At 40.5% G+C, this 27582-nt stretch overlaps 1 protein-coding gene across 3 annotated transcripts; it reads right to left on the bottom strand.

Moving 5' to 3' along the window:
• Positions 1-325: 325 nt before the first annotated feature.
• Positions 326-27346, bottom strand: LOC117302208 (protein dispatched homolog 3-like). 3 transcript variants are annotated; one of them, XM_033786028.1, is made up of 20 exons: positions 26993-27346; positions 13037-14207; positions 12326-12466; positions 11730-11848; positions 11234-11325; positions 10588-10767; positions 9770-9930; positions 9027-9154; positions 8543-8775; positions 7814-7990; positions 7261-7556; positions 6160-6280; positions 5192-5416; positions 4569-4855; positions 4021-4153; positions 3655-3803; positions 3134-3299; positions 2576-2689; positions 1721-1887; positions 326-1243 (listed from the first exon to the last, which is right to left on the bottom strand). In XM_033786028.1, the coding sequence occupies exons 2-20, from the start codon at positions 14078-14080 to the stop codon at positions 878-880; spliced, it is 4299 nt and encodes a 1432-aa protein (XP_033641919.1). In that variant the 5' UTR covers positions 14081-14207; positions 26993-27346; the 3' UTR covers positions 326-877. The 3 variants fall into 3 exon arrangements, with proteins under 3 accessions (XP_033641919.1, XP_033641920.1, XP_033641918.1); XM_033786029.1 differs by lacking the exon at positions 26993-27346 and adding an exon at positions 24537-24670; XM_033786027.1 differs by lacking the exon at positions 26993-27346 and adding an exon at positions 16125-16500.
• Positions 27347-27582: the final 236 nt, after the last annotated feature.

The following is a 27582-nucleotide window of genomic DNA, read 5'->3' as shown; positions in this document are numbered from 1 at the left end:
GAAATACGGTCACTAATTTGAGGGCAGTAAACTCTTCTATTCATAAGCAAAGACTGATGGCAACCACTAAATATTATATAAAATCTATCTTCCTTACTGTACATACCTGACTATATACAAGACAATGTTTTGTTTATCTATACCGCAGCACTGGTCTACAGCACCTAGCTCTAGCGCCATAAATGTTAACATTATTTATGTTTAGAATATTGTGTTGAAAAACACAATGGACCTGCAGCCGATTTCACGAAACGCTAGGATGAACTCGAGTTAGGATCAGTAACCTGTCCTAACTTAGGATGGGTTCAATACGTCCTACGTATTTGAATACGGAACTTTACTCGTTCTAAGTCCTAAGATTAATCCTAAGTTAGGAAGAGTTTGGTGAAATCGACAGCTGGAGAGATTAATCTCATTCTTGGATTATGGCTGAGACAATAATTAGACAATATTTCTTTTGTTGTAGCCATTATGAACTTGATATTTGTTGAAGGAGTCCAAAAACAATCGGCTTCTGAGGGCTCCCAAGAGCAATTCACACACTAAGTTTGGAGTTGTTATGCCAAGTCCTTCTTGAGTTATCGCTCGGACAATAATTGCACACACAAACACACACACAAAGCAACGTGTAATGCCCCTTTTGCTTGCTTCGCCAGCGGGGCATACAAATAAATGAAAAACTTCAACTTTTCTTTTGCTGTGAAAGAATGTTTATGCCTAGATAGCATGTCTTTTGCTTACAGTGAGCAGTGATTAGGAAAAAGTAGCCAAGCTAAAGTTCGCTAAATAAGTAGAGCATGTAAACTTACAGGCTTGATGAAACTGGGCGCAGATGAAATAGTTAAGAAGTTAAGAAGAGGAACTCCATTTTCCTTTTTTAGAAGAGAGGACTCCCAGAGGGTCCTGGAATAGACACCCCCGACGTGTGGAGCACAAACAATGCAGCGACGACAGCTCCGATGAGCGCGCAGAGCACCAACGCGCTGAACACAAACCACTTGAGGTTCCATTGATACCTAGCTGGTCCCGCGATGCTCAGGAACGCAGTGCACGCCGTCAGTGTGTAGAAGATTGAGACGAACGTGTTCATGGCGACGATCTTGCCGAACTTGGCGAAGATCTGGATGGTAGTGAAACAGAGAGGAATTGAGGCGATGATGGTTGTGATGGCACTGCTCAGGATTGACACGCCGATGGTGCTGACCGAGTGACGGATTCGCCAATTCCGCATCTCCGCTGCTGTCTGGGGTTTCAAGTCAAAACAGAAATCAGAATTAATAAGAGTGAAATGGTGATAATAATCAAAGGCTTGTGATCGAATAGATGTTAAATATGCATTTGGACTACAGAATATTATTCATTTTGGTTTCACCAATGTCTGTTTGTACTATATACTCAGTACTTTCCCGAGTGCTGTGAAAAAATCACAGGCATATTACTCCTGTGATCGGTACCAATAATTATTATAATATAATTTAAGATTTGTATAGTGCAGTAGTAGAATATAAAGTAAGACAGGTTCTCAAAAGGACAATCTACCTGGCAAGTAGATACACATAGTGATACCTTGCCATACAATGCCTCAAATCACATTTAAGTTTAATATTATTTTTCCAGACACTTTTACAAGAACAATTAAAAAAAAAAAAAAAAAAAAAAAAAAACATTAACAATGTCTGGATTGAATGGTCTCTAAATGGTTGACTTATTACTACTCTACCTTTTTGGAGCTGTCTGGTACCCTGTCTCCTGCCACTAAGTATCCTTCGATGAGATGAATACAGTAATCTACCGAGGACCCGACTAGGATAGAGAGAGAGACGGCTTCTACAGCACCCATCTCCCATCCAAGAAGATAAAACATGCTGATGACAACTAAGATTACACCTGCGGAAGAATCGAACATCATCATCAATTAAAGACACTGCACACCTTTGGAAATTGTCAAAGACCAGTATTCTCACTTGGTGTATCCCAATTTATGCATAACATACAATAATCAATAATGATAATAATAATAATAATAATATTAACCGTATTTATAACTCGCCTTTTGCCAAAGGATACAAAGCGCCAGGTATTATTACTGCAAGGAGTGGGGCGAATTTTGAGATATAAGACCTAATCCTTAAGCACCATGTAATGGTTTACAAGGTGCTGTGGCGCAATATGCTGCCAGTCCAGCCAGGAACACAGGGGCGAACCCCTTCTCTTTTCGATAAGTGCACTGGGTTCTTTTACATGCGTTTACACAACACATGGGACCAACGGCTTTACGTCCCATCCGAAGGACGAAGCAATGGTTATGTGTCTTGCTTAAGGACACAAGTGTCATGGCTGGGGATTCGAACCCACACTCTGCTGATCAGAAACACCAGAGTTTGAATTGGGTGCTCTTAACCGCTCGGCCACGACACTTCCACCAATGATACAAAAATCACAGTAGTTCAAAATGAATAATACAAAATGTTGTCAGAAGAGAAAGCTAAATTACAAAATGAGCAGGTAGGGCTCTTTTCATCAACAAATTACCTGTACATAAAATTGAAAACACTTAAGCTAAGCTGGAACTTACCTCCAATGGTTAAGAAAGCAATGAGTAGAATGCCAATATGAGCTGTGAAGATAACAACGGCTACCACGCATACCAGCAGTGAGAAGGCCACACCGTATATTGCACTGGTCACACCTATGTGAGGGACATGGACAAGTCCATGGTATTAATTATTAAAGTCTTATTTTAGCCTTCGAGAAAGACTCTGCTAGGGTCGAAACGTCAGGCCATTAACTACTTTTTTCCTTTTGCAAGTCTTTAACCTTTTATCTCTAACTGTTGCATTGCATTTAGCTCTACTTGTTATCTATATTACATCTATATTTATATTTTATAATCTGTTCATGTATGTCAGATGCTGAGGATCTTGACGTTTAGGGTGCTGTTGCAAACAACTTACCAAACAAAAAGACACAGGGTATAAATGCAAGCCTTCGAGAAAGAGTCTGCTAGGGTCAAAACGTTAGGCCATTAACTAGTTTTTTTATAGTTTCATTTTTTTGTAAACACGAATTACAAATAAGAGTGGGTATCAAAATACCTTGCATTTTGTTTATTATTATAAAATATCCAACGTACCAACAATCTCCATGAAGATCTGCTTCCAGTAGGAGCTGGTCTGGAACATCGTCTTGAGGCCGACCTTCTCCTCCTCCGTCAAACCATCAACCTCATCCTTCATCACTTCCTCCCATTTATTATAATCCTTGTAGGACTCAAAGGACGACTGACCCATAAAGGTTTTCTAAAAGAGTACAAGAGGAAAAAATAATATTAACAATTTTAAGATGTTAACATTATATGAACAGTCTTCTGGTAGATCATTTGTTTAATTTTTTTTTTAAATATTTAATGATAAATTATCTTTTTGCACTTATTACCAAGTGTGTATTTACTCTGTGCCAGGTAGTGTTTGTTCTTTGGAGAACTGTCTTTCTTTATTCTACTACCGCGGAGTAGATTTATCAGATTTTTTGGGAGACTTCTCAGTTCTGAATAGAACTGTCCTGCTATTTAACTACTACATGGGCGGAAGGTATAAGCAAATTGGCTGGGACGACTACCTTAGTTTATACGATCGTTTTAACTTTTCAACGTACCGATTGGAAAGCCATTGCAAACCAGACAACCCTGCTGCCACTCTTGTATACAAGGCTCTTGGAGCGGGTACCAGCCAGAAGGTTGGGTACCGGCAGATCTCTACACTCTTCATACTTGATCTTGATTGCGTTGACGTAACTGGAGAAAGCTGGTGAGGAGATCGGAAAAAAAAAAATTAATAATAGTATAATATAAAATAGTTGTAATTATAAAGCGCCTTACATCCATGACCTAAGCCCAAGGCGCTGTACAAATTAAAATAGCACCAAAACAGGAGTGGGAAACATTCAAAGAGCATAACAAGATTTCTAAAAAAGTAAACCACACAAATTTGTTTGTTGGTTGTTGTTGTTATTGTTGTTTACCATCAGGGAAGCACTGCGCTCCACCCTCTTCAACCAGCTCCGTTCTAGCGGCTACATTCTTGCAGATCTTACACAACGCTCTTAGGGTGTCTTCACTCAGGATGTTGAAGTCGTTATCGTAAACGACTTGCCCCTGAAATATAATGATACAATGTACATTTTAAATAGATAGATGGAGCTCCCGATTAAGACACGCTACATAACACCACAAGAAAACCTTGGGTTTGAGGTTCGATTCCCCACAGTTCAAGGCTCAAGGTTCTACAGGTGTTCACCACCACCAAGATAAACCAACAATCAGCCATCAGTATTTCAGTTTGACTATCTAGACCCCATGGCCACGATATGCTACAAAACACCACAAGAAAACTGTGGGATTCAGGTTCGATTCCCAGCAGTTCCAATGGTGTTCACCACCAAAATATGAACCAACACTAGGCCATCAGTATTTGAGTTTGACAATCTATATCCGATGGCCAGGACACGCTACAAATCACCACAAGAAAACCGTGGGTTTCAGGTTCGATTCCCCACAGTTCCACACTCACCTCCTCCTCAGCTACAACATGCTCTGTTGATACCTCACTCATATCAATGTGGTCGATCCCAAACACCACGTAGACCAACGCGAGGTTGTCCAGTGCCGGCCGGACCGCAGGTTTCCCACAAGAACCCCCCGCACAAGGGTTGAAACCGGAGTGTGGTGAGTTTGCATGTTCCTCCCCACCCCCTTGGGAGGTATCCCCACCCTGGGGGTAGCTAGCCCCACCTTGGCTGCTGGGTCTGGTGGTTTGCCCGTGTGTGTCTGGATGGCCACTGTCCGGTGAAGGCGAATCTAAAATCAAAGCCATTTTAAAACATAACTTGAAAAGATTATCAGGAAAGTTTTAGGTAAAGAATTTATCCTAGGGTTAATACAGCATTGGTTTTTGTTAGCCAAGTTATCTTGTGAATATTTTCAATCAATAAAGTAACAATATTGCTTCATATTGTCACATAGTTGAGTAAATTTCTGAGATCGAAAGTGTTTGACTTTTCCAACGGAAACTGGGAAACTATCAGTAAAAGTGTGTTACAAGTCCCTTATATCACATGCTCTGATAAGCAACCCCCCTCCCCTCAAAAAACAAAAAACAAAAAACAAACGAACAGGAAATTGGAAGAAACGTACTGTCGCAGGCTCCCGAGTGAGCTTGATGAATAATCTGTTTGTTGATACATCCACTCGCCCGTAGATCACAGAGGTTAATGTAGGTCTGTCCGTTGCTGCCACACACAGGATAAGAGTCAGTGGTACAGTGGAAGATACATCGACAGACTGGTTCCGATGTAGCGTCACCCTCATCACAAGTACTACCGAACTCACAGGTTGGGCCAACTTCGGCACATGTTAGCCCTTTAACAAGAATATCAACAGAAGATTTGAGGTATGTATCAAGATTTATTTGGATTACCAGGTAGTCAAAATGTTGAGACCAAATTAAGAACTTACTCCGCGGTAGTGAGTTGTAGTCCAGGCCTATTTTCTACTTTTTGTCCAGGTATTAGTTAACAAGCAGAAAAGTTTTTTCAGAACTTTGAGAAGCCTACTCCGCGGTAGTAGAATATAAGGCAAGACAGTATACAATTGGTTATTTAGTTTGTTTGTTGAGATGATCAAGGGAACCTGGTAAACTCCCACATAAAAGGGGATATAAACACCAAGCTGGCAACAGCCAATCTCCCTCATACAAACATTGGTTTAACCATAGAGTAAGGTCACCCATGATTATGAATTGCAAAAATCAAGAAATTGAGATTCAGTAACTAGACAATATTTATTCTAGCCATAGTGAAATCAGCTGTGTTAGCTTGGTGAGACTCTAACCCACAAAATTGTGATTGCAAGTCTTGCAGTTTAACCACTTAACCCACAGTGACTCAATAGTATAGACCTCTATCACGGTGTGGCCGTCTTGATTGTACCCCATTCCAACTCATTGTAACCAAACTGAGGCAGGACGAAATAATAGTCTGGTGCCATGTTTGCGCAACGAATTTTAGCATTCATTACTGTTATTGGAAACAGGGATCATGACCAAGATGGTGACAGCATGATAAAGGTGTATTGACTTTGGTGACGATTGATCTTCAACTTACGGATGCCTACTGTAAGTGCAGCAGTAATGACTTGTCCAAGCTCTGTGGTCAATCCAAAAGAAACACCAGGTGGATTTGAGATGTCAGGAGAGAGGGTGTCAGCTGGGGGACGTGGGGTCACCTAAGGTGAAAACCAGTGGATTACGCTTGAATTAGTATAGGTTAATGGCACTAAAAATATTGGGTTTGCACATATCATGGAAAATTGTTTTTAGTCAGAAGGTGAATATCAGTAAGTGGAAATGTAAAAGTGTGTTGAGTTTTATGCAGAGAACTAGTGAATCCAAAAAGGTAAAAATTACTTTTATTCTGACTTAGTGGACTTTTTGATCAGAGAAAGTGAAAATTAGTTGAGTTTTATTCAGAGGACTTGTGGATCAGAAAAGGTGAAAATTAGGTTTTAACCTTACTTAAAAGTGTTAACCAGTGGATTTAAAGGACTTGTCAATCAGAGATGGTAAACACTAGTGGAGTTTTATTTTAGTGGACTTATAGTGGACTTGTCAATCAGAGAGGGTGAACACTAGTGGAGTTTTATTTTAGTGGACTTATAGTGGACTTGTCAATCAGAGATGGTAAACACTAGTGGAGTTTTATTTTGGTGGACTTATAGTGGACTTGTCAATCAGAGAAGGTGAACATTAGTGGAGTTTTATTTTAGTGGACTTATAGTGGACTTGTCAATCAGAGAAGGTGAACACTAGTGGAGTTTTATTTTAGTGGACTTATAGTGGACTTGTCAATCAGAGAAGGTGAACACTAGTGGAGTTTTATTTTAGTGGACTTATAGTGGACTTGTCAATCAGAGAAGGTAAACACTAGTGGAGTTTTATTTTAGTGGACTTATAGTGGACTTGTCAATCAGAGAAGGTGAACACTAGTGGAGTTTTATTTTAGTGGACTTATAGTGGACTTGTCAATTAGAGAAGGTGAACACTAGTGGAGTTTTATTTTAGTGGACTTATAGTGGACTTGTCAATCAGAGAAGGTGAACACTAGTGGAGTTTTATTTTAGTGGACTTATAGTGGACTTGTCAATCAGAGAAGGTGAACATCAGTGGACTGACAAAAACACGTTTGGGAATCCGCTGTTATCATCACCTTTGTTGTCGTAGTGATGACACCACCGTGTTGGGGTGCCGATGACGGAGGGCGTCTTGTCGGGACTGGAATCACCACTGGCAATGTCACCGGGCCGTTGCCATGGGGACTGGGCGCCCCGTTAGACGAGAATCCTGAGCAGGACCGACAGGCGATATCCGAACCGCTGAAGTTGTATGCCAAGTCCAAGAGCTGTTGGAGGTTTGTGTCCGGGTTGTAGAGGGCGGGAGGTCGATTGGCAGGGTTGATTTGGACAACCAGGCCCAGGGAGACGCCAAAGATGACCAGATAACCAACTACAAAGATCATACCAAATTACACTCAAGATGAAAAGGCGAAATTACATGAAAAAAGCAAGATACATGCAGATGATGTAACACTGTTTAAAGGCACTGGTCACTATTGGTAATAACTCCAAATAATTGTTAGCATAAAAACTGACTTGGTAACGAGCAACGAAGAGCTGTGGAAAACACTGTGAGAAATGGCTCCCTCTGTAGTACTGTAGTTATTGAATTGAATTGTATTGAATTGAAAAGGTTCTAATACTTACGGACCACAATCCATCGTCCTTTAATGACAGGGGTAGCAACACAGTTATAGAGGATACTTTGGAGTGTCTTGGTAATACCACGAGTCTGCTTAGTAGGAGTAGACGCGGAAGGAAAAGACGAGAGAACCTCATCGTCATTGGTTAGAATAAGAGGTTCATCGTCTTCAATCAAAAGGTCTGTCAAAACAAATGGAAAATTTAGTTTATTTAAAGGAACGTTACAGCTTACAAACCAAGTTGGAAGTGTGTGTGCGCAGAACAAACCGTCCTGAAGCAGCCTAATGATAATTGGCAAAGCTCCAAAGAGATGCGGTATGATATGGTAGTTGAATCATTTGTGTGGATTGAGTTCTGCTCTTCAAAACAGTGGGGTGTTGTGGTGTAGCGGATAAGAGCATCAGACTCAAGTTCTGGTGGTTCAGTCATCGGGATGTGGGTTTGAATCCTGGTCATGATACTTGTGTCCTTGGGCAAGACACTTAATTAATCACCAACTTTTTTCCACCCAGGGGTAAAAGTGGTACCTGTGAGGGCAGACACGGTTTATGTACACGATTAAAGCTTGGAGTGCGGTAACTCTCAGAACCGGCTGAGTACTCCCCAGGAGCTAAGATGGTTTAAGGAATGAATATTGCCCAGTGAATATGGGTAATAATGTCAGAAGCGCTACATAAAAATCTATTATTAATATTATTATTATCATTAACAGTGTTGCCTCTACTCTCTTACTCTGAGTGTTGTTTAATTCCTCTAGGTCCAGCAGGGGTATATCGTTGTCATCTCCTCGAGTCGCCCTCAGACCGCTTCCCTCCTCCCTACCTCCCTCCTGGCTGCTCTGTTCATCCCCACCCTCTTCCGAAGCTAGCTGCTGGGTGGCTTGCCTCTCATGGCGTGCTAGAACGCGGGACAGGTTTGCCATTGCGGCTGCAGGGTCGTTTTTACCTCGTACACACCGACCAAATCTGAAATACAAATACCGACAACTGTACAGAAACTTTTGTAAACATTATGTTGTTGGATGTATCAATAATAAAATAGGGAGACCGCCAACATAGGGCTAGATAGCTCAGTTGGTAGAGCGCCGGCACGTTAAACCGGAGGTCGTTGGTTCAAATCCCGCTCTAGTAAATTTTTCTTTGTTCAACCCAAAATCATTTATAATAATAAAAACAAAAACAAAAACCCCAAAACATCAACAAGTCTTTGTACTTACATAAAGGCTTCACAATGGAAGCAACGATGCCAGAGAGTAAGAGCACATGGCATGATAAGGACGACTAGAAGCCAACAGAAGCTGACGATTAGACACATGAACAGGCCAAAGTCATTGATGGCTGGTATCTGTCATGAAGAGAGAGAGGACCATTAATAACGTCTGGCGTGCTGAGCAGTTAAGAGAACCAGACTCGAGCTGTGAGCCCAATGTCATGGATCTGTTTAGCAGAGCACCAGACTCTAGCTGTGAGCCCAATGTCATGGCTCTGTTTAGCAGAGCACCAGACTCTAGCTGTGAGCCCAGTGTCATGGCTCTGTTTAGCAGAGCACCAGACTGGAGCTGTGAGCCCAATGTCATGGCTCTGTTTAGCAGAGTCATGACACTGGGCCCTCGTGTTTCGGATCAGCAGAGTGTGGGTTCTTGAGTCCCAGTCGTGACACTTGTGTCCTTAAGCAAGACGCTTGACCATTGCTTCGTTTCAGATGGGACGTAAAGCCACCTTTGCGAATTAACATGGTCGTTCATTTAGTGGAGTAAAAAATTGACTCCACAAATTTGCGCGTCATGTTAGTTCATGACAGATAAGGAAAACCTTGCAATGTTTAAGATCATTATATTCTACTTTTAAAACATCTTTCTAACAGTTGCATTTCATAACAAGCAATTCCAAATGCATTTCACAGACTCACTCGCCCCCATCCAAGGCAACGTGTCCCTTTAAGCTACCCAAAGAGACTCACCTGAGAGGCGATGTTTGCAGCGAAGGCTCCGGCAGTCGTGAATGAAGTAAAGAAGGTTGCTATGCCTGCCGTTTTAATGGTGTGTGCCATCCGCTGGATGGGGTCCTTGTAGTGGTCTGCCTGGAGGAAAGTGTTGACAAAGACAAACACGTCGTCTACACCTGGAGGCAGGTATGAAAGGGAGAAAGAAGATGGAGTAGAGTAAGAACTAAGAATTTACCAACTAAAATGGGAACACAAATACACAAATTCATACTAACAATAAACAGATCTTTACACCCAGTATCTGCCAACCATGGCAAAGACAAACATACAGTGGTGATAAAAAAAATATATATGAAAAAAGAAACTAACAACTCTTCTTAATGATGTGAAATAAAGCACAAATCAGTCTCCTTAAAGGCACGGACAGCTTTGGTAATTATGAAAGACCAGTCTTCTCACTTGCTGTATCTCAACATGCAGAAATGAACAAACCTGTGAAGATTTGGGCTCAATCGGTCATCGGAGTTGCAAGAAAACAATGAAGGAAAAACACCCTTGTTGCATAAGTGTGTTTTCAGATGCCTAATAAAATGCTTCAGGTCTGAAGTATTTTAATATTGGAGTGTGAAATTACCTCTTTCTCAAAAATATGTTTCTTCAGAGGGAGTCATTTCTCAAAGTGGTTTATACTATCAATAGCTCTCCATTGCTTGTTACCAAATGAGTTTTATGCTAACAATTATTTTGAGTAGTTACCAATAGTGTCAAGTGACTTTAAGGCTTTGAAGCCTTTGTTTCCGAAATAAACCAATCATTAATTATCTTTGGCTTACCGATGCCGATGATGACAAACGCTGAGACCAGATTCAGCAGGCCCAGGGCGGCTTTCCCGAAGGCAACGTGATAAATGAAGTACGCCCAAGCGAAGCTGAGGAGGATGCTGGCAAAACCCCAGATGGTTAGCCAGACGGAGAAGGACGTCAGGATGAAGAGCAAGAGGAAAATGGCCACGCCTAGAAAACAAAAATATGGGAATGTGAATAACTGCGGCGACTTCTTGTTTTTAATAATAGTAGTATTACTAAATAATAGCTGTTTTGTTATAGTGTAATTTACACTAATGCATACTGATGCGCTTTGTAATAGTGCCCTGGTCATTGGGCCAACACAATTCTTGTATTGTGCTTAAAAGCCTTTGGAGCGCCACGGTAGTACAGGGCTGTTTACTCCCAGGGAGTCGAGAAAGATAAAAAAAATTGTATTGGCCCACTGTCCAGGGTTCTTATGTAAAGTGCATTGATATGTTATTGTAAACAAATGTGCTTTAGGAACTTGTTTTGATGTTATTTTATTGTTAACCAAATGCCATTAGTCTATGACTTTTTATTTGGTCTTGTATTTTTATATGAAAATAAACCAATATTGAATTGAATTGAATTTAATTGGATTTCCCCAAATTTGAGTCCTGCTTAATGGTACCTGTAGGTATTGCAAGGCTGAGGTCATGGGAGATGGTTTGTGACACTTCGTAGTCAAAGAGTTGAGTTCCACCGTAGAGAACACGTACTTTACTGTGTACAAAACAAGAGAAGAAAAAGGAGATAAACAACAAGGGAAACTGACTGAGTACCTGGGAAATAATTCCTGCCTCTAGCCATTGGGCAATCTCGAATGATCTAGTTGGTATTTCAGACACTGCTATAGATTGGCAAAGGTCGTGGGTTCGAATCACACCCGAGTAACATGCCTTTGATTTTTTTCACAGAGCCTGGGAGTATACAGTGGTAACACACATCAGTGTATAATGGGTAAAACCCCAAATAATATTCTTCATCCCGATGCAAATTTCTATTTGAAAGTAAGCAGAGAATGATGACTGTAGGTTAAAGTTCAGCGTTAAGCAGAGGCATGAAACTAGGCCCAGATCTAAGACATTTGGCCCAGCTGAGAATCTTAAAAAGGGGTAAACACTTACTCAGTTGATGCATTGTTCAGAAGGTCGATGTATGTGATTACAAAATCCTTGTACAACTGGGAGACCTCATCTCTTGAAAGAGTGTTTGGAATTTCACCAATTGGTCCTCCAAACCACACCTGGGCAAAAAAACAAAACAAGCTTTGAGCATAATATATTGTAAAGCATATAAATGGAATTTCCCCAATTGGTCCGCCAAACCACACCTGGGCAAAAGAACAAAACAAGCATTGATCATAATATATTGTGAACAGGGTTGTTGCTAGACCAATTTTATTGTGAGCAATAAATCCATTTTTCCCGACTCACTGAGACAAAAACTATTTTCATTTTTTTTAAATTTATTATTTGTAACCAAATACAGCACCTTTAGCAAGTAACATTTTAAGGGAAGCTTTCTACCATCATTATGTTCAAACGGTGTAAGTTTAGTGTAAATCTGTGGACTTTTTTATGTTTGTTTCATACAAAAAGTATTCAAACCCTTTAAAGGCTTCTTACTATTAAAGCATGGAAGTGTCTTTATCAGAATGATCTCCACCAGACATTGAGTCTGGTGTGAAACATCACTCAGCTAAGGGCCCCCCTTTGCTTACCTCACTGCGTAGAAACTTGCTGCGTCTGTTTTTAGTGTTCATGCTGGTGTCCACGTACCAGTAGAAGGTAGTCTCTGTCATGGCGTGAGCTAGAGTTCCGTTAATATCAGCCAGCTCCGTCCCTACGCCATCGTAGATGATCTGTGAAGGAAATTGTAAGGTTAAAACCTCTTTCTGGTGAACAAATCGTCGCTCGTACTAAATAATCTTGTCCACAGCCAAACAATCTATGTTTGGAGAAACAATATTAGACCAAGAAAGAGTCGGTCAAGCATACCACACCAACCTACTGACTTTCTATAAAACATCTCATAATTTGCACTCCAGTTCGGACAAGTCTGCATTATTCATTCCTAGAAGCAAACACAGTTGGGGTGAGTGGGCCTTTTCTGTTGTTACCCCCGGAATATGGAACAATCTTCCTAACAACATCAGTCAATCACCTACAAATCAAATATTTCAGATGCTTACTTTACGGCATCATGAGCAATGATTGTTGAAATATAGCGCCATATACAGGCATGCACCTCTTTAGTAGAAAAAAAACAAACAATAATTTTCCAATTGATCGTGTTTCTGTGTCTGGTCTGTGTAATGCTTTTGTGTGTTAACTTCCACAGAGCATTCCTTTTGTTAAATGCGGAACAACCGCAGTTCTGCGGACGAGTTGCATGCCTGCATACAAATGTTACGCTTGATTGATTGACTTACCTTTGAATCGACCTCAGATGGGTAGAAATATGTCATCAATGAATTTGGTGGGATACAGTGATTGTATGGTGCCAGGGCTGCGTCACCGAAGGATCGTGGGTTACGGGAACAGAAGAAAGTAAAGTTTGGATGGTTCATGATAGACATCTCAATGTTGTGTATCGTCTCCAGACGTTCCTTAGTGAAGATGTTTTTATCATCTCCCTCGGCAATGTAGACGAGTTGTATGCGCCATCTCATAGAGCGATATCGATGCGCAGATCTCCTCTGACGAGTGTGAGAAGTCTCGCCTTCATCCAACCCTCTCTTGGGTCTTGCGGCATTGTTTGGCTGGTCTTCATTATCGTTAATAAATAAATCTGTTTTTTGTTTGGCATAATATGAATTACTGTTTGCTTGGGGGATTCCTGATATTTCAGAATTGGTTTTGCGTAGCAGTGAGTTGAATATGTCATTACCGTCATTCGAATCCCAATATTTCAGATAGTCACCATCGCCGATTTGGTTATCGGCGCTTCTTTTGGGCAAGTTTTTGAAGTCATCTTTCTTGGCCTGGTCGAAAGCCATCTGACGACGAGTTGAAACGTGGTTCGGGATCTGGAAAGCGTTGAGGGATTTGTCAAAGTATGGAGTAGGGCCGACAACGAAGACGCTGACCCCAGCGAGGGCCAGCGACGCCCCGGTCATCAGGAATAAGATGATGATGCTGACGATGGTTCTACTGAAGAACCAACCAAGAGCTCTCCAGGGTTGGCCAAGAGGAACTATCTCCGGAATAGATTCCTGACTGCTAAAACTCTCCTCGGAACTGCCGCTGCGATCTTTATTGACGTGCGACTGGAAAGCAAAGGTGGCGCTATTCCTTGTTGTGTCACTGGTACTGAAATTCTGGTCTCCAATCAGTTGATCCGATTCGAAAGCTAAGTTGTCCACACCCTGAAGATCACTGCCTTGATTCTCGGCCGATGTTTGGAATGTGACCTCGTCATCCAAGCGTTCGCTGAAGGGGCCGTAACGGGAGGTGAAGCACAACTGACCCGACATGGTGGTTAGGGCTAGGGTGGTATCGGTAGGTGGTTGGTAGGGTAGGGTGCCAGTCTGGGCGTGGAACGGGGCGTGGCAAGTCTCCCCACTCAGCAGCTTTGCGCGGATAGAATCAGGAATCAAATATCTGGTAAAGGAACAGAGAGAAACAAAATGTTATTCAAAATCTAAGACAAATCTGTAAAAACTGGTTATCAATTTGCCCACTTCAGACTTTGTTCACTAAACAGAGACTGGACACGTGGTATTTGAGACCAGTAGTCTCACTTGGTGAATCCAAACTGCCTTCGGATGTGACGTAAAGCGGTTGGTCCTGAGTGTTGTGTTACGTAAAAGAACTAGTTCACTTATCAAAAAGAGAAGGGGTTCGAAAATACTGAATGTTGAAGCAGCTTGAGCATCACTGAGTGACGGATATGAGCGCTATAAGAAGCCACTGTGATTATAATTATTAGCTCTAGCTACTGGGCAACCTCGGTGGTCTAGTTGGTAAAGGTTTCGCTGCTCTAGGTTGGCAAAGGTCGTGGGTTCGTATCCCGCATGAGTAATACCCTGTGTCATAAGAGACAGTGAACACCCATACATGTACACCATTCTGAATGGATGTGTATGACACAATGCTAGGGTTTGCTCATCTGGCGGTTGCTATGCAAAAGCTTGTCCCAAACCAATTGACATAGCAACTGTCTCCATGTAGGCGATACATTGTGACTAAGCAAGTCATTGTACCAGAAATTTTACTAATCAAACTCGCAATTTAATTGTCCTTTACTGTGCGTAGATATACTGTAGTCATAGTAACCATACATGAACACAGAAACAGCCTTGACAAACCCCGGATAATCAAGAGAGATTAACAGTCACAGAAACAATTTTATTTTTCGTTCATAATAAATGAAATTTGCCGAGCAGGGCAGGCAGTGGAAACAAAATAGGGTCTCTCAATACACGTACTGTATGGTAAAAACTTTGAACCAACAACTTTGCTGAGTAAGGAAACAGAAGAGAAAGAAAAAAAAACACACACAAATATTACTGTTTATGTTCGATGACTGTAAACTTTTGTGAAAAAAAAAGAAAAAAAAAATCAAACACTAAAACACTAGTGTTCGTGTTTTGCGTTCGCCTTATGACGTATGGAAATCTTGAAAACCTACTTACAATCAGGGAGTGATAATACTACCCAAAACATAAGCACATTGTTAGCCCGCAGCGCTGGCTTTAGACTAAGGCGCAGTCTAATATTTCATACAATTTCATTTGGTGCTTATTCAATAACGTATGTAGAGTGACATTTAATCTACATTCAGTGCTGTCGAATAGGGACTTATTGTCCTTCGCTTGGCACGTATGAATTTAACTACCTCAGCAAACTACGCCGATAAATTTGATATTACTGGCAGTACTTTGATAATAAAATATGAGATGACGATAGTTTGGGGAGGAATTAGAACCGACAATTTGATAACTTCATGGTCTGGAGTTTGGTTGGATTTGAGATTCAGCATTTTTTTTTGTTTAAGAAGGAATATAAGTAAGTGTTCAATGTTTTTAATTTTTTTTTTCCTGAGTACTTTACAAAAAGTCTTAATAAAATAAGAGATGACGACAGTTTGGGGAGAAATAGTCTGGACAATTTGATTACTCCATGGTTTTAAGTTTGTTTGGATTTGAGATTCAGCATTTTTTTTTCAATAAAGAAAGAAATTACTGTTCTTGTTTTTTTTTTTTTTTCAAAATTCTTTCTAAACAGAAAGACCACAATTAAAACCGCAAAGTAACAGTTGGACAAGTTTTGAGCGTGCTGCCTTTCATCATATCAAAAGTTGATAAAATCAGACAGTGCAAAACCACCACTAGAGAGTCAGCTTTGATGTTTTCTTCCATTGAAATTAAACCTTCACAAGTTAAGTTTTTTTTGTATATAATTATACATTTACATTAAAACAATGCACTCCAAAAACCAAAGGTATGAAAAACACATGAAGCGTTTAACAAACAAAACTGCACAACTTCTTAGGGGGTCAGGGGTCAAACTTTGTACCTTATTGGTCTGAGTACTGTTAAGAACATTGAAACGACTGGTAGCAGAAGAAACTGGCGCCCCAAAACCCATTCTGTGACGGTCGTTACCCTTGAAGTTAAATCCCTAGGATTGGGAGGAAGTTCCGCGTGATGACTAGGGAAGGAGCCTATTAAGTAAGGCCTCACAGCTGAATGGGTTAAAGTGGGCGTGTCTATTGCATCAGAGCAGTTTGTTTGGGTTCTACTGGGTGGGCTACATGAGGGTGCTGATTTGGACTGGGTGAGACTGGGCTCACTGTATGATGAATCAATAAGTAGGTGGGTGCCAGTGGGCTCAACACCCAATATGGCAGTGTCCAATCGAGCATTTCTTGGTTTGTCATCCGCAACATACAATTCCTCATGTTCACAATCTAAATCCACTGTGAAAGAACAATCTTTTTCTCTACACTCCGAGGGTGTGATCACCAAAGGCTCCTCCTCCTCGATGGGTGTGTCCTCTACTCTAATAGGCGTGGCTTCCTCAGCTTGAAGCTCTGAGCTGAGGGTGTCCCGTGGGCTTGGTGAGGAACATGATTCCGGGGTTTCCACGGCAACCTCTTGTAGAAATTCGTTCGGTTCTGAAGAGGTTGGCATGATGGTTTAATAATCGATGAAAAGACCTGACGGGGAAAACAAATTCCGAGGAAGACAAATTCAAATTGCCATTCAATACAAACATGATTTAAGTAATTGGTTTTGGGGTTCTGTTCAGTATATCACACGCAATATAAGGAAAACATTGTCATTACTCTGAAAGACTCCCCCCTTCATCTTGCACATAAAGTACCCTCCCCCCTCTTCTCCTAACTCTAAATGCTCTAGCCGGCTAGTTCAGTGTTGGAGAGCATTCCTAGTGAAATATAGACCGTGGAAACATCTGACAGATTAGTGCCATGAAAAGCTAACTGGTCCAGCTGGCTAGTCACAGGGCAAACCCTGTCATTAACCCCCACCCCCGATCATTATACCCTTTGAATTTGGCGCCAGCCAGCCTCCTTCTAATCATAAACCCATTGTCAATACACAGATTACCAATAATCAATACCCTATTGATAAATATTGATAAAGCTCTCTGAAATCAATAGATCTTTTTTTTACAAAAGCCATCAACATCAAACTTAGGATGGGTTCAACGCGTCCTACGCCTTTGACAGTTTGATATGGAACTTAAAGCCATTGGACCCTTTCGGTAAACTGTGTTGTCCAAGGCCCACACTTTGTGTACCACAACTTCTATATCAAATAACAAACCTGTGAAAATGTAGGCTCAATCGGTCAACGGAGTCGGGAGAAAACAACGGAAAAACCCACCCTTGTTTCCGCGCGTTTCGCCGTGTCATGACATGTGTTAAAATAAATCCGTAATTCTCGTTAACAAGAATTTATATTGTTTTGCTGTTTTCTCAAAAAGTAAAGCATTTCATGGAACAATATTTCACGAGAAGTCTTTCACCATTGCCTTCTGTAAACCCTGTAAGTTATTTGTAAATCTGTGAACTTTTATTTTTTTTTCTGAACCGAAAGGGTCCACTGGCTTTAACTCGTTCTAAAGTTCCATGATTAATCCCAAGTTAGGAAGTGTTTGGTGAAATAGATGGCAGAACCCTTAACTGCTCGGCCGTGACACACAACATGCACATTTAATTTAATATTTGGCTTGTGTAAATTTATGCAGCCAACACTGGCCCATACACCACCAACCACTTTGTATGCTTTGCACTTAATTAATGCCACTATTTTCCACAACAATTAATTACCATGCATAGGCCTACAATGACTGGAGGTAAATGTACAGCGAACAGGCTGGGTACTTTAGAGGCAACAAAGACAACTGTCTCCATGCCTCTAGTCATTGCCTTGGTGCCCTTGAAATGCTCCAGTAGAAATTAACACCATTCCTTCATAGGGTGCCACCAAGGCGAAAATGCCTTGGTGCCCTTGGGTTGCCGTTTCAAACACAAAGTATACATACCTGAGCTAACGTTGTAAAATACACTAAATCCATTAGGCCTAAAGTAAGACTTGAAGCTGTTCCTGCAGGAGGCTTACAGACTGTGCGAGCTTTGCACGTATTTCAACATTGGCACCTCTTTGCTCCCACTTACATTGCAGAGGAGGACATAAACTCGCGCACTATAATGGGTACCTATGTTCAAATATACGCAAGACGTGCATAGTCTATTTCCTGTGTCTGAAAATAACTAGTGAGTTACATCCTACGCTAAAATGTCAAGCTAAATAAATGCTTTAAATATTATGACGTTACTCTATTAAGGTGATGAGTGTGACGAGTATGATGAGTTTATCGAGTATGTTACGTACAATACAATTGCTGGGATTCAGTTAAAAGTGTTAATAATAATAATAATAATAAAATAGTAATCACTAAAACTTCTAAAGCGCCATCTATCTAAGACTAAACTTATTCTGATGTGAATAGAATAAACAAAATTAAATAAATAAAAACAGCAGCTAGAGTAACAACAAAGATTACAAATGTTGAAAGTGAAATGGTATTCCAAATGGTATTTGAGTGGTCGAGTTAGCAGAGTTGTATCATTCTTCGCCTTCCACCTCTAGGACCCCAGTTCGAATCAGATAGGCCTACATAATTGGGTTTTCAGTCTGCGTTGGTTTTTCCTGAAACAATTTTCTTAGGGTTTCCTCCCACATCTCAAACTGAAACTTCCTTCCCTGTCTTCTTTCCATTGGGTATATACTTGGCTAGTGCAGTGATTAAGTTTGCTCTTCTACCCAAGGGTTCTTGGCTAGTGCAGTGATTAAGTTTGCTCTTCTACCCAAGGGTTCTTGGCTAGTGCAGTGATTAAGTTTGCTCTTCTACCCAAGGGTTCTTGGCTAGTGCAGTGATTAAGTTTGCTCTTCTACCCAAGGGTTCTTGACTAGTGCAGTGATTAAGTTTGCTTTTCTGAGAGTCCATGGCCTCACAACCAGCATGATCACAGTTAAATACATGAGAGACTTTGAAGGACTGTAGGTGGCCACAAACTTACCAGGTAAATCCGTTGTTGATGAAAATATGCGCTTGTTACCCGCTGCTGCCACATAGAGTCCCGAAGCGTCCTATTTAGACCAACCTTGATAAAACTCAACACGACTTGCCACTAAGTCACGTCTCACAACACTTTCAATATATAATGTTCTCCACACAGCTGAGGACATTTCGTCCACTGGCCAAACATCTTTCCAGAATAACATCATTTCAGGACTCAAACTGCCAACCTAAATAACTGTCAAAGCTCTTTGAATCACAATAAATGCCTTCTGTTCAATAGACCTCCTCGGCTTCTCCTTTGAAAAATGCAAATTGGAAGACAGTGTAGACCAATCAGGGTTCCTTACAGACTCAAGTTCATGATTATTCATTGCAACCAATCTCAACCAGACCAATAAGCTGCAGTTAGAAAATTAAAACCCTGAGTAAAAACCCGGACTGGTTATTCCCAGTATACATTACAGATTAAATGCCAGTCTGATGAATATTCATCAGTGCCTAAACGCACAACCAATCATTTCCTCTGAAAGAATACAACCAGTTGAATATTCAACAGCAGAGACTGAAAGTTATGAATATTCAGTAGGGCCTTGACTTTAAGGACCAATCAGACTTCTTGACTGTAGATTTTTTTTAGCAATTGTAGCAGATGGTCACGTCCACACATGCTTGAGGGTTCCCTTTGTTATCCTAGTGATCAAGTGGTCAATAGTTCATTGATCTTTAGTAATTAGGATTACCTAAAGCTGTAGGAGGCCTAATCCAGATTAAGTCAGGGAACACAACTGGATTACATTAACTGTATACAGTTATAGGACTACCTACACATATTATTGGTCACTTACAGACAGTGGACACATTTGGCATGTTTGGTAACTGACAAAGACCAGTGTTATCACTTGGTGTATCCCAACAGGACACTACAAAGTAATAATAATAATAATAAATATGTACCAACGTTGATGGCGCACTTTACTTTTATCCGCCTCACCCCCCCCCCCCCAGTTTATCGCAATAACCCTGAACCAATTAACAACTTCCTTAACCAGTGTCATTCACCTTGATACCCTCCTATCATGGGTAGTTCACAGAAGCCATTTCCTTTTAAAAATACGTGATGAGAATCAAAGGGCCATATTAAATATTCAGCTACAGGTTTTGTTTTCTGGTCTGAAGCCATGAACGCGTACGAAAACACGCGTAATGGGAGACTTTTGGATGGTCCTTTTTCACAGTTTTGTGTGCTCAGACCTACGTGCGCAATACTGAGCATGTGCGTGCACGCTCGGAGCTTTACACAAGGACCGTTATGTCTGCTGCCACCAGCCTCTCAAAAGTATTCCATTGTCGAAACAACTCCGAGCGCCAAGCTAGCCTGAGCTAAATCTGGTTTCGAAAAGGGCCATGAAGAAGCTTGAAATAGTCAGGTACCTCAACAGAGGTTACCTGGCTGGCCTTTAAGCCTCAGTTATCTTAAACTTTGACCAGATAGATCTAGTTGGCTTTCCTAAGCTTTGATTAAAACGTGATTCATGATCATTGACAATGTTACAGATTAGACAATGACTTTTATTGTATATCAGCCAAGGATGATTGTACCACAGTATACTGTTCTTGAAAACAAAGTCTCTTTCGGTCAGGGCGTCTACACGCAATCCTTGAACTGAAAGATTTGCAAATCTACGTTCAAATAAATTTCCTCTGAAAACGCTGTGTGTTCTTGTTTAACGAAAGGATGTGACTTTTAGGTCAAGGGTATACTACTCAAAACCTGCCAAGTCAATTAAACAAACTCTTCTAAACATAAAAACTTAAGGAATGCACTGAACTATTAGTGCATGGCCAGACAAAATTGTGGGAAAAAAGACATTTTGATAAAAGAAAAAAAAATGAAAGAAAAAAAACCATCATACACTGTCTAGGCCCCTATATATAAAAAAAATTAAATAAATAAATAAATAAATAAATAAATACACAACTATTCAACTAGTCAATAAATCAATTAATTAATACTCAATCAATCAATCAATTCTTCAAACAAAAGGTTACTTTTAGACTGGGTTTTGTTTAAAACCTATCAAAAATGCACACTGTACTGACCGAGTGACGACTGGGCTAGGGTGCACTTGACTTAACCAGCTTTTCAATTTCTTGTTTTACTGCCACAGAACAACTTAATTCAACTGAAGCCCCTACCAATCACCCGAGTGGCTTTTATATTGTCTGGACGTAGTTCAGCAAGGACAAGGTTGTTGTTGTTGTTGTTGACCACGTACTTGACACTTGATGTAAACAAGTGAAGACATCTTACAGGCTGCCAGGACTAATGTTGTTTACATTAGCTCATTGTTTGCGTCTAGAGCATCATGTATGTCAATACCATTGTGTTACATTGGACAAGAAAGAAATGACCCTGTCTTTTGTTCTGAATGAATCCATAATCTTGAAGAGGGAAGGGACATCACAAGGGCCTGTCTTGTGCAGGGGGGGGGGGGTGTGTTTCTTTATCATGTTAATTACCAAGGTCTAGAAGAAGGCCACAGTAAGCCCGGGCGAATAGTGCGACTAGTGTGGAAGTCACGACTTTTGACTGCTTAGTTGAGTTGCGACTACCATTATTCAACTATTCACTTAATAGTGCCACCACAACTAAAACAAAATAAGGCGAACCGAGACCAAGACCAGGGGCACTGTATGCCATGGCTTCTCTTGCCTGTGTTTCAGGACTAGACTTGCTTAAAACCTGGACTACTGAAACCATGGAGGTAAAAATACCTCCATACTAAAACTTCCTGGGGGCATTGCAAGTAATAGGCACAATTTATTAACTAACTTTGTGGACTGCGTCACAAAACACACAAACAAAAGCCAAATGCACAAGGCCCGTATGTGCCCCAAACAAGAAGGAAATGATTGAGGTTGTACAAATACTTCTTTGACAGTATAAGTTCTGACACTTACCCCGAGTTCAAACCCCGGGAATGATACATTTTGTCTGAGTATCTGGTTTAGAAAACCTCTGGGCATCCCTAAGAACTGAAGGAAATGCGAGACCTTGATAACGATTTCTTCAAATCAATTATTCAAATCAATAAACAAATTCATAGATTTGTGACAGGTACAGTCTCTGAATCAGGGTTGGGTAACATAGAAAAAAGGGGTACTTTGAAGGTGGCTGTTTGCGTTTACGTCTGATGATGACATCATACATGAAGCATCTGATTGGCTGGTTGAAACCATACAACATCCGTTCCTTACACTGGCTGGTAGTTGTGGTAGCATTGTGTATTTTCTATAGCTTCAATATTGGATCAAGTTTAGAATGATCAGTGAAGCATGTGAGAAAACACACAAAAGGGGGATTTTATGAAATGTTGCGAAATGAACCACCAGTTCTGACCTGGTTTCTCCCATCAGAAAGTTTGAGCATTACCCGTACTGCTTTGCAAAGACCAACTAAAGCTTTATTCTGCATACTGCATCTCTTTGGAACTCCTTGCCTGGCGAATGTTTCCCCCATCCTACAAATACAATCTAGATTGTTTTAAGAGAAACCTAAATTCCTTCCTCCAGCTCCCTCAAGTTAAGTTCATCATTTTTATTTATTTATTTATTTTATTTTATTTCAAATCTTTAGACATACACAATGAGTACAAGTTAGACAGGGGCTGTCAAGGTTAAAACAAAAGTATAAAACATGTCATCTTGAGATGTGTAAAACCAAACCCCTGCCAATCAAAAATATATAAATAAAAATATCATCAGGTCTGATACTTCATAGAGGCAACAAAGGCGGTTGCATCCATGCCCCCTGATCATTGCCTTGGTGCCTTAGAAATGCTCCCCAGTAGAAATTTACAATCTCCTCTAGGGTGCCCTTTACCAAAACAAAGCATACAGGGCTCCTGGGGGTACATGATGTTCCTCTTTCCTGGGGGTACATGATGTTCCTCTTTCCTGGGGATACATGATGTTCCTCTCTCCTGGGGTACATGATGTTCCTCTCTTAGCCCCTTCATTACCAGGAGTGGCTTTTATTAGCCTTGTTTTGGGCGAACTTGGGGGTTCCACAATCTACCACAGTTTAAGAAACTTGTAAACATCTCAGAGGTCATCCGATCTTGATGAGTAAAAATCAATATTAGGAATCCATTGAATTGTGAAAGGTATCGGATTGGTGCCTACTGGAGAGAGAGACGGAGAGGGTGACGTCAACTACAAACAGAATCTTGAAGGTCACCGTTTGTGTTTACGTACGCCGATACGTCATGAATGTTTGAGTAAAGGGAACCTCTTTACATCCCAGAGGCCATTGGGAGGAAACGATAGACGAGGCCTTGATCAAACGGAGCATGAATCAATACAGAATCTATAGAATGGAATTAAATAGCGGCTGGCTGGTGGCTCCAGGGATGGGTGGCAATGAAACACGATGAGCTCGGTAAATATTAAATTCTTGACAAGCTTGAATCAGGCGATGTTAAACTAAGTCAGAAAAAAGACAACTTTGATCAGGCAAATGAAAGAACTTGAGAGTTGTTCTCATAAACCATCCTAAAGGAAATAGGTCTCAAACTTCAAAACATAGCTCTACATCTTGCAGGACAAAGTACTGACCGCTTTGATATACCCTTAACTAAACTGAACTAATATTGACCAAACATAATCTAACCAATGTAAAGCCTCTTGTTTCGACCACATTGGTCCCGGAATATCAAAAATACAAGTTTACATTGGTCCCGGAATATCAAATACAAGTTTACAAGCTAACTTAGGCCACGAGGTACACTGTAAGCTTAGGCCTACCAAAACAAACCTGCAAACTGAACAAAAATTGTAAAAATGTGACTTACCCTGATTCTCGTTACTCCTTGAAACACTTCTCTCTGATGTTTTAATAACTCTGTAGAGATGTTCTTTGTTAGTCAGCACTCCTCAATGATCCTTTGTTCTGGGCTCCTTTGTTAAGCTCGCCCATTGCTTGATCATTACGCCCCTAGCTTAATTTTGGACTAGGAGTGTTTTCCTTTCTTCTTAGGATGTCTATTTGATTCTTTTAAAGGTATTTATCTCCAGATGGGGTATTTCCTATCTTAGGGAAGTAAGTTTAATCAAATTACCAAACCAAACGAGGACGTGTAATTTGAGGGTAATGTTGCAACCAATGTATGGTTGTCTGCATGATCCAATTTCATAGAGCTGCTTTAAGGCACAAAACAGTAGTAAGCACAGAGCAATTATGCTTAGTACCAGAATAAGTTTACTAGCCAAAATCCCATCACATGTACAGTATTGTCTGTGAAAGGTGAACATTTTGCCAGTGTTCATCAAAATTCGACTTATTTCATTGAAAACAAAAGCCTTAGTTTTACTTACGTAGTAATGTTCCGCTTTGACAACCATGTCAGATCAATTCTATACCAACCCTTGACGTTGACAACAATTAAGTGTAGAAGTTTACAGTATTTGTCATCATTTTTCAGTATTTAACATCATTTTGCTAGCCAACTTTACATAACCCGGATACTAGGTAAAGTTAACTACCTCAATACAAACTGTGGAATAAAAACTCCTACAGAACAAATCATATAGTTATAGGTGCGTGCGGATATTTTCTTTTTCTTTTGCAGCACAATTTTTTTACCCTGCAATTTCAAGGTTGCCAGCTTTAGGCCTATAGGCCTACATGACAATGTATTTTGATCCTTTGAAAGGCAAAACATTCAATGCAATTTACAATGGAACCCTAGGGCTCAGACTTTACAATGGACTTTACAAGGCCAGCTATTTTAAAGGCAGTGGAAACTATCGGTAATTACTCAAAATAATTATTAGCCTCAAACCTCACTTGGTAACGAGTAATGGAGAGAGGTTGATGGTATAAAAACATTGTGAAAAACGGCTCTCTCTGAAATGGAGTAGTTTTCAAGAAAGAAGTAATTCCACAAACTTGGTTTTGAGACCTCAAGTTTAGAATTTGAGGTCTCCGAAATCAAGCATCTGAAAGCACACAACTTCGTGTGACAAGGGTGATTTTTCTTTCATTATTATCTCGCAACTTCGATGACCAGTTGAGCTAAAATTTTCACAGGTTTGTAATTTTATGCATTATAAATGTTGAGATGACACCAAGTGAGAAGACTTGTCTTTGACGATTACCAATAGTGTCCAGTATCTTTAATCCCCAGGCAGAAAACTGAACTGGCCTTGTCTGTTTCTCAATTGAATAATAGAATAACAACTCATTGTGCAATATCTTTAAAAAAGAAAAAGTCTACTTTGAGTCTAGTACCAGACTGGTAACTGTTCTTCAATTCTGTTGAGTATCGCATTATACCATTGATGCTTAAAAAAAAAAGTGCAAATAAAAACTTTTGTGAAAATTCTGGTCCGGTAAAAACTGTGAGCTTTACCTCCATTTTGAGCTGAACCCTAAATCCGCCTTCATGTTATATTGTGTTGCTCGAGCTGTGCATTTATAAATCTGTGATAGGGTCACCATTGTGCCATCAGTACTGTACAACAAGCTTGTTGATTTGCCACCTTCCACATAATGTGATAGGATGTTTGCCGTTTAAAAAAAAAACCTGATACTATGAAAAGCGTGAAAGCTTGCGAGCGCGTAGCATGAAAGCCTTGAATGCAAAAGCTTTTAAAGTGCTAAACCTGCTCGTCTTGTAGAGAATGGTTTCTTATAGTTTATAGTATAGTTTCTTCCAAAGAAACTTGTAGCTCAAACATATGTGGGAGCACTGAAGCTGGCAGTGCAATAGTTGCGATAACGTAACCCTCCTGCCGACGGCAAGCTCCGGCTCCGCCATCGGCAGGAGGGTTACGTTATCGCAACTACAAGTGCTATCTATCTATCTTGGCCTATCCCGTCAATTGTAAACGACTTGGAGTGATGAGTGTTCCAATCAGCAATTGTTCCGCTACTGGCCCCAGACAAACATTCAAGCCATTGTCAGGATTACCCCTTTACAAAATGACCATGACTCGAGGATTAATTTCAATGCCATTCTTCTACTTTACTACTGGACAAAGTCCCATGATGGGATATCACGCCAAGAATGGCGACTTTACATGATGATGGCAGTGCTCTATACCCTGCTTGTATAGCCAAACATTGACTTTTTAGTGGACCAAGATAACACAAACAAAAGCACTCAAGTCTGAGCACACAAAGTCCAACAAACTGACCCAATAGGTGTATGGGTAATATAGGCTAACATTTATAAGCTGACCTTTGTTTTTTTCAATATTATTTTATAAAGCTTTCTACTGGAAAGAGGAAAACAAAATGTAGCGCTTTAAATGACTAACTTAACTAGTAGGAATAAATAATCTGATTCGGAGCTTTGTTGCAAAGAGAACAAAGACTGTCATCTTTCTATGTCTTATGACTCCGATTTTCTGAGGAGTAAAATACGGGTTGTTCTAAAACCCCCTCGACCCACGACCCCCTCGACCATCGACTTTTGCGCGATCTTTTTTTTTGTACACCGAAATTGCCACAGTTCAAAATCAAAGTGCCAGCCACACACACAACAAACAGTGGCTGAGTGAAATGAGTGTTTACGGGCCTAGGATGGTCTGGGATCATGGATGGTTTAGGAATTGTAGGATTATTCCGTTCAATTCTTAAAAGTACTTCAATCAAAGTCTGACAAACATTCGAAGGGTCGAGCAGAATAAATATAAACACTGGCTGTATGAATGATGACATTAAATCCCTTAAGTCAGACGGGCTGATTGTTGTCTAAACAAATTACTGAAAAGTAACCAGGTTCCTTTTCAGAAAATTTAGAAAAAAAAAGAGAAAAAGTACTCACCACTTTCATTTTTTACGCCATCATCAAGACAAAACAGCACACAGATGAAACGCAGTCGTCCAAACTCGCCTCTCTAAACCTCAATACAAAATCTCTTTCCGTGTCACAACCATGCTTCCTCGGTACTTGGAACTCAAATACCTATCAAATCTCGCTTTTATTTACCCATAGTGGTCGAATCCGGATGATTTTGCTTTTTTCCTTTCAGTTTCATTCACGGTCAGCGGCCAATTTAAGGTCAACATTGTTGTTTTCCGTCCTTGTCTTTTTACCCTGGTCATAAACTGACAATAGATGGCGCTCTTTCACTTTTCGCAAGAGAATCGTTTGTTGAAGCCCAATATTTTTCTCGGGAACTATTATGGGCTTCAGTTTTTAGTTCCATTCTTTCGGTCACGCATTCTACTCCATGTTTCTGTGTTTATTATCTGGTGATTTCATCTCTCCATCTCCTTGTCTGTCTTCCTCTAGTCTAGATCCACTTCTTTTCTTTCCAGTCTGTTGCTGTCTTGCGATGGGAGTCTGGGCCGTCTTGTGGCAGGTGAGCTTCTCACCGCGGAGATAAAAATGTGTACAAACTTTTTTTGACA

This window comes from Asterias rubens, chromosome 18 (genome assembly GCF_902459465.1).
Source record: "Asterias rubens chromosome 18, eAstRub1.3, whole genome shotgun sequence".
In the NCBI taxonomy this organism is placed as follows: Eukaryota; Metazoa; Echinodermata; class Asteroidea; order Forcipulatida; family Asteriidae; genus Asterias; species Asterias rubens.
This window is presented reverse-complemented; position numbering and strand designations above follow the sequence as displayed.